Genomic DNA, 8,040 nt, shown 5'->3' on the forward strand with positions numbered 1-8,040 from the left:
TAGACCACGCTCGGCGAGCCTGGGGGTCTAAAATGCCCATGTTATAAATTCAACACTTAACCCAAAATTTCATTTATCAGATATTCCAACTTCGTTATAAAGCCCTAAGTAGTCGTTTTCCTCCTCTCCTTATCCTCCCACGTCAAGGTAAGATCGCTCTAATGATTCCTAAGTAATTCAAAAGTTATTCATGATTAGTAACATGATTCTTCAACAAAAACAAAGGATTTCCAAGGCAAATCCTTCTCAAGCGATTCGAAGCTAGGATTTTGGTGTTCTTCTTCAGAGAAGCAGTTTAGTCCGTTAGACTAAAGTGATTACAGGTATGTGAGGTTAACTCTCTACATTGGGAATGTTAATGATTCTCCCTATGCTACGTTTCTTTTACAACGTTACAAATTGCCTCAGCAATATAGTTCAACTTAGTCTCCTTGAATAGTTACAGAACTTCTATTCCCTAGTTTCGTAATTTGTTCATGACGCTCATTCAGAACGTTGTGAACCCAGAAAGTAATCTAGTTAGACTCGTGTTTATATCCATGAGTCTCATTCTAGAAACTCAGCATATTTATAAACTTGTTAAAGTTTCAGTTCTCATAATTAGTTCACAAATTCATGTCTTAGCTAGTATAGTAATAGTCAGTACTGCATATCAGCACCTCGGTATAATTCCATGTCTCAATATGAATTCATATTCAGTATCTCATATCAGTATTTCAGTATGACTCTCAAAGCCATGTTAGTATGATTTCATGTCTCAGGATAGTAATGCTAAGATTTTCTTACGAACAGTTAATGTTTTAAACTCCATACTCTGTTCAGAAATACATGACTCAGTTCAGTTTTGACCAGTATTCCAGTGTTACGCATTACAGAATGATTTTCAATTCTAATATATATTGTTGAATGTTGAACACCTGCATCTTTGCCTAAGGGCGCAGTCTTATGTATACGTATACGTGGCCAAGGCCACTGATTTGTGCATTTATATAGGGCTAAGGCCCCGGAGTGTTAGCACTTACTTGGCCAAGGCCATAGTTTTGTGTATCCATATTGGGCTAAAGCCCCGTATTATTAACTCCGTAAAACAGGTGATTCATATTCAGGACAGGGAGTACCTATTACATTATTTCTCTAGTTCAGTTTCAGTTATTAGTTTCAATTTCAGTACATATTATATTATCTGTTTATTGATTTGGGCTGCCCTTTCCCGAGCACCCCACTTATAGTTCTTTCCTTCAGTTGCTTTACATACCAGTGCAATTCAAATGTGCTGACGTTCCTTTTGCCGGGGCCTTGCATCTCACGATGCAGGTAACAATTTACAGGACAACGCATCTGCTCGCTAGGATCTCCAGTATCAACTGATTGGTGAGCACCAAATCTTTCGGGGCCTTATCATTAATTTACAGTATTTACAGACAGTCAGTGTTTTCAGTACTTCATTAGAGGCTTAATAGACTAGAGTAACAGTTAGACAAAGTCACAGGCTTTTCAATTTAAGCTATAATTATGCTTCAGACTTGTATTAGTGTTTTTGCACATTGACTATGTATCATTCAGACTTTGAGTACATCAGCATGTATTAGTTTATTTTTTGTATTCAGTATGTTATGATACCACATGTTGATTCGGTCAGCCAGTTGGTTCGCTCGGTCACATGTAGTCAGGCACCGAGTGCCGTGTTACGTCCAGGCCTAGGTTCGGGGCGTGACATCCCTTTTGTGACACTATTTTCTAAGAAATAACTTGCTGATTATCAGTCTTCTCCTTCTTAGGTCGCCTTTGAGCCATTCCGGTGACCGACAAGCGTCGACACTAACGTAAGCCGATAGCAGTGAACGGGGCACCGGTATGTCTAAAGACTGCTCAAACTACGTTCGATGATGACGCCCTTTACCAATACCAACACTCCCTACATGAAATTGATACTTATTTAACAACATGTTTACATAATCCCAACAGAACAAAAAACAAAAAACGAAATCCAAACGAGTTACTCTATTAAAGAGATCAAGTCCCCATCTTATCAGAAAAAAGGCACAAATTGGCATGTCTAAAGACTGCTCAAACTATGTTCGATGATGACACCCTTTACCAATACCGACACTCCCTACATGAAATTGATACTTATTTAGCAACATTTTTACATAATCCCAACAAAACCAAAAACAAAAAAGACAATCCAAACGAGTTACTCTATTAAAGAGATCAAGTCTCCATCTTATCAGAAAAAGGCATAAATTGGTATGTCTAAAGACTGCTCAAACTATGTTCGATGATGACACCCTTTACCAATACCAACACTCCCTACATGAAATTGATAATTATTTAACAACATGTTTACATAATTCCAACAAAACAAAAAACAAAAAAGGAAATCCAAACAAGTTACTCTATTAAAGAGATCAAGTCTCCATCTTATCAGAAAAAAGGCACAAATTGGTATGTAAGTCTAAAGTTGAAATGAAATTTACAATCTTGCTTGTTCAAGTTAAGATACCTTAAGAATCAACCCAAATAAACCTGAGAGATCCAAGTGTTTGCTTCAAGTTTTAATAACAAGTCAAACTCCAAATAGTAATTAAAATTTATCCGATACTACCAAGACTGCTAGAGATATCAATATGTCAGATTCATAAAAATAAAAAAAAATACCAAACTAATGCTTCTTGTGAGCCCTTTTCTTGTTCTTCAACTTTTCCTTCTTGTGAGCTCCCTTCTTGTTCTTCACCTTTTCCTCTTCATCCTTATCATCCTCTCCCTCTTCCTCTTCATCTTCATTTTCATCTTCATGCTCTTCATCCTCTCCCTCTTCATATTCATCTTCATGCTCTTCACCCTTCTCATTCTTCTCCTATTCATCATTATAAACATCCATTTGAAATATACAAAAAAAAAATTGATTAGAGAAATTAAAATTTATTTCCAAAACAAAAAATAACTCACTTACCCTTTCCCCATGAAACAACTTCTTGCGGTTCTCAAGGAGCGCCTCTTCAACTTTGGCACGGGAGAATTTTCCATAACGACCTATGCACCAAGATTTGTGCGCCGCAAGTCCTTATGGGTTCGAGAATCACTGGACACACTTACATACATAGCTAAATGTCGGGTGCGTTGCCCGCGTGTGGGCCTTAAGCCGTCTTTAGTAACCAAATTTTTCTACAATTAAGGCACTTAAATGCATACACGTACAACAGGCTAGCTGTATCCCTCAAACCCTTCCTCACCATTTTGTAAGAGTAAAGTGAATGTGATGAACTGGTATAGGGCTGTATTACTTGCTTATATAGAAGCACCGCAACTTGGGGTCGGGGATATTTTAGGGATTGGGAGCAATTCTATTGTTTGGGGGTGTGTTACCTACTTATATTGAAGCATCGCAACTTGGGGTCGGGGGTATTTTGGGGATTGGGAGCAATTCTATTGGCTGAGAAGTAATGTACAGTGGCTTTGCTTCATAAATATTTATGTTGCTTTGACAATTATACCCTTTTCAAAAGGAAAATTTATGCATGCGAAATTTTTTCCAACTAATTATCTTAGTGGGTTCCACTTTATTAATTTGTCCGCTGCTTTTTCCTTTGTGTCTGCTTGTCAACAACACTAAATATTTCTTCTCACGCAAATTATGGAGTAGTAGAAAATAATTAAATTAATTAAAAGAGTTACTTTTTGCTCAAACACAAACACCATATTAGAGTGCTTTTTACGTAATTTCTAAATATGTAAATTTTATTTCAAAAAATAAAATTATTTTATGTTCAAACACACGGTCAAAATTAAGAAGTTTGACTCTCGAATGCGAAAAGTGTCAAACAAATTGGGATAGAGGGAGTATATGTCACTACCATGTAAATATCAGTCACTCTTATGTTCCCATTTTTAGCAGTTATTTTCGTCACTTTTATACCTAAAATTTGATTCGAGTTTTAGTCGAATTGAATTTTTCTTTTTTGGTAAGTGGAGATTTTATTTACTAAGTTAGCAAATCTGTAAAAAAAAAAAAAAAAAAAAAAAACAGTAGAGCTAAAAGCCAGTCTCTACTGCTGCCATCAACATCCTCATGTCATCACCGCCTATACAACTAGTTAGGGATAAAAATTCAATCTGTCTAACACTTTTGCTATAGCAGCTTTCTTGCTTCCTCTACAATGAAATTCTTGTATGATCAATCTTGTTATCTCCACAGTTCCTCTTGATATCTTCTAAAAAATTCTCTAGTTCCTTTCTTGCCAGACATGTTAGACACAGCTTGCTGGGGCCATTCTATAGACTTCTGCAGCACCAGTTCTTCCTTTAGCATAATCAATTGCCCACTGCATCTCCTGTTTCAAGTTCAATACTCCTCTTAGTATCCTTTGAAACTTTAGTATCTTCCTCCAGATAGTTGTAGAGAAAGAGCATTCAAACAAAAAGTGATTGATATCCTCATCCACTCTCTCACAAAGAAGACATTTGACCTCATTGACAATCCCCCATTTGGGCAATCTGATCCTTGTAAGAAGCCTCCTAGATAGTGCCACATACAAAATGAATATCCACTTAGGAGCTCCTTGGTTATTACATACTAGTTCCTCCATTCCACCTTAGGCATCACATCTCTCAACTTGATGTGCATTTCTTTGATAGAGAAGCATCTGTGTCTACACGCATCTGATATATCACTGCCTACTTGTTCAATGTATTATGTGCATTAAAAATTCTTTGAACTATCCAAGATGTCTGATTCCAGTTAGTTGGTACCTGCCCCTTTGCAATAAGGCTAGTTAGTTGATCAGGTGCGTAAGCAATAAGTCCCAACCCCACTTCCTTTATGGCCTTTATTGGGCTCATGTTCTTTGGGTTGGATTTTGGGATTGACTCTATATCCTTTCTTGGGTTTAGTACTGCATATGTAGATCTAAAAACTAGTTAGCTTCATGCACTAGCTCTTATTTGATCCTGCAGCTGACCTGGTGGGATAACTAGCACCCCTGGTATGGTACTGATATTCTCTTGGGCATTTTTGTCGAACACTTGACTGTCCTGCTGCATTTGTCTGAGGTGACACCACCATCGGTGAGCACTATCTAGCTTGCGTGTTCGGCAAGGCGCTGGAGCTCTTCTGACCATTATCCGGTATCCCATTACTGGTGGAGTAATACTACCTCGTTGTGGCAACGCCAGCAATTATTTTGCGACTACGTGCATATAATGCTTTAATCCCTTCTATGACTCCATTTTCTGAGTAATAACCTGCTTCAGTCTTCTCCTTCGTCGGGCGCCCTCGACCCATTCGGGCGACCGGCAAGCGTTGGCACTAACATAAGCCGATAGCTGTGAATGGAGCACCGGTATGTCTAAAGACTGCTCAAACTATGTTCGATGATGACACCCTTTACCAATACCAACACTCCCTACATGAAATTGATACTTATTTAACAAGATTTTTACATAATCTCAAAAGAACAAAAAACAAAAAAAGAAATCCAAATGAGTTACTCTATAAAGAGATCAAGCCTCCATCTTATAAAAAAAAAGGCACAAATTGGCATGTCTAAAGACTGCTCAAACTATGTTCGATTGATGACACCCTTTACCAAAACCAACATTCCCTACATGAAATTGATACCTATTTAACAACATTTTTACATAATCCCAACAAGACAAAAAACCAAAAAAAAAAGAAAAAAAAAATTCCAAATGAGTTACTCTATTAAAGAGATCAAGTCTCCATTTTATTAGAAAAAAAGGCACAAATTGGTATGTCTAAAGACTGCTCAGACTATATTCGATGATGACACCCTTTACCAATACCAACACTCCCTGCATGTAAATGATAATTATTTAACATGTTTACATAATCCCAACAAAACCAAAAACAAAAAAGGAAATCCAAACGAGTTACTCTATTAAAGAGATCAAGTCTCCATCTTATCAGAAAAAAAGGCACAAATTGGTATGTCTAAATATTGCTCAAACTATGTTCAATGATGACACCCTTCACCAATACCAACACTCCCTACGTGAAATTGATAATTATTTAACATGTTTACATAATCCCAACAAAACAAAAACAAAAACAAAAAAGGAAATCCAAACGAGTTACTCTATTAAAGAGATCAAGTCTCCATCTTATCATAAAAAAAGGGCACAAATTGGTATGTAAGACTAAAGTTGAAATGGAATTTACAATCTTGCTTGTTCAAGTGAAGATACCTTAAGAATTAACCCAAATAAACCCGAGAGATCCAAGTGTTTTGCTTCAAGTTCTAATAACAAGTCAAAATCCAAATAGTAATTAAAATTTCTCCGACACTACCAAGACTGCCAGAGATACCAATATATCAGATTCATAAAAATAAAAAAATACTAACCTAATCCTTCTTGTGAGCTCCCATTCTTTGTTCTTCAACTTTCCTTCTTATGAGCTCCCTTCTCGTTCTTTACCTTTTCCTCTTTATCTTCTCCCTCTTCCCCTTCATCTTCATGCTCTTCATCCTCTCCCTCTTCATATTCATCTTGATGCTCTTCACCCTTCTTATTCTTCTCCTCTTCATCATTATAAACCTTAATCTGAAATATACAAAAAAGATTGATTAGAGAAATCGAAATTTATTTCCAAAACAAAAAATAACTCTCACTTACCCTTTCCCCGAAACAACTCCTTGCGGATTTCAAGGACGCCTCTTCAACTTTGGCACGGGAGAATTTTCCATGACGACGTGCGCACAAAGATTTGTGCGCTGCAAGTCGTCCTTGTAGGTTTGAGAATCCCTGGGCGCACATACATACATAGCTAAGTATCGGGTGCGTTGCCCGTGTGTGGGCCTTAAGCCGGTCTTTAGTAACCAAATTTTTGCCACAATAAGGCACTTAAACGCATACACGTACAACAGGCTAGCCCTATCCGTCAAACCCTTCCTCACCATTTTGTAAGAGTAAAGTGATGAACTGTGATGAGGGTGTATTACTTGCTTATATAGAAGCACCGCAGCTTGGGGTGGGGGGTATTTTAGGGATTGGGAGCAATTCTATTGTTTGGGGTGTATAGCAGCTTGGGGTCGACAGTATTTTGGGGATTGGGAGCAATTCTATTGGCTGAGAAGTAACATACAGTGGCTTTGCTTCATAAATATTTATGTTGCTTTGACAATTATACCCTTTTCATAAGGACAACTCATTATTTTAGTGGGTCCCACTTTATTAATTTGTCCGCTGCTTTTTCCTTTGTTTCTACTTGTCAACAACACTAAATTATTCTTCTCATGCAAATTATGGAGTAGTAGAAAATAGTTAAATTAATTAAAAGAGTTAATTTTTGCTCTAACACAATCGCCATCTTAGAGTACATTTTACGTAATTTCTAATTATGTAAATTTTATTTCAAAAATAAAACGATTTTATGTTCAAACACACGGTTAAAATTAAGAAGTTTGACTCTCGAAAAGAGAAAAGTGTCAAACAAATTGGGACAGTGGGAGTATATGTCACTACCATGTAAATATAAGTCACTATTATGTTCCCATTTTTAGCAGTTATTTTCGTCACTCTTATACCTAAAATTTGATTCGAGTTTTAGCCAAATTGTTTTTTTTTTTGGTAAGTAGAGATTTTATTTACCAAGTTAGCAAATCTGTACAAAAAAATAAAAAAAAATAGTAGAGCTTACAAACTAGTCTCTATAGTTGCCATCAACATCCTCATGTCATCACCACCTATACAACTAGTTTGGGATAAAAATTCAATCTGTCTAACACTTTAGCTATAGCAGCTTTCTTGCTTCCTCTACAATGCAATTCCTGTATGATCAATCTTGTTATCTTCACAGTTCCTCTTGATCTCTTCTGAATAAATTTTCCAGTTCCTTTCTTGCCTGACATGGTAGACATAGTTTGTGGGAGACTCGCTTGACAGAAACATATATGAATCCGTGGTTTATTTGGTTCAATCGAATACTATGTACTCCTTATTGTATAGAGTAAAGAGAAGGAATTAGCACTAGATGACGAGCGTATTTATGTGTTCCTTTGCCCTTAATTGGGAGAATCAGGA

At 36.8% G+C, this 8,040-nt stretch overlaps 1 protein-coding gene across 4 annotated transcripts; it reads right to left on the reverse strand.

The window, feature by feature from the left end:
* Positions 1-2,195: 2,195 nt before the first annotated feature.
* Positions 2,196-7,072, reverse strand: LOC132636635 (uncharacterized). 4 transcript variants are annotated; one of them, XR_009581364.1, is made up of 5 exons: positions 6,634-7,072; positions 6,363-6,561; positions 6,205-6,257; positions 2,954-5,811; positions 2,196-2,857 (listed from the first exon to the last, which is right to left on the reverse strand). XR_009581364.1 is itself a non-coding variant. In XM_060353592.1 (2 exons), the coding sequence occupies exons 1-2, from the start codon at positions 6,772-6,774 to the stop codon at positions 6,397-6,399; spliced, it is 306 nt and encodes a 101-aa protein (XP_060209575.1). In that variant the 5' UTR covers positions 6,775-7,063; the 3' UTR covers positions 6,187-6,396. The 4 variants fall into 4 exon arrangements, 1 of the variants encoding a protein (XP_060209575.1); XR_009581362.1 differs by having other exon boundaries at positions 6,205-6,561; XR_009581365.1 differs by having other exon boundaries at positions 2,199-2,857; positions 2,954-5,402; positions 6,205-6,561.
* Positions 7,073-8,040: the final 968 nt, after the last annotated feature.

Source organism: Lycium barbarum, chromosome 4, assembly GCF_019175385.1.
Source record: "Lycium barbarum isolate Lr01 chromosome 4, ASM1917538v2, whole genome shotgun sequence".
NCBI lineage: Eukaryota > Viridiplantae > Streptophyta > Magnoliopsida > Solanales > Solanaceae > Lycium > Lycium barbarum.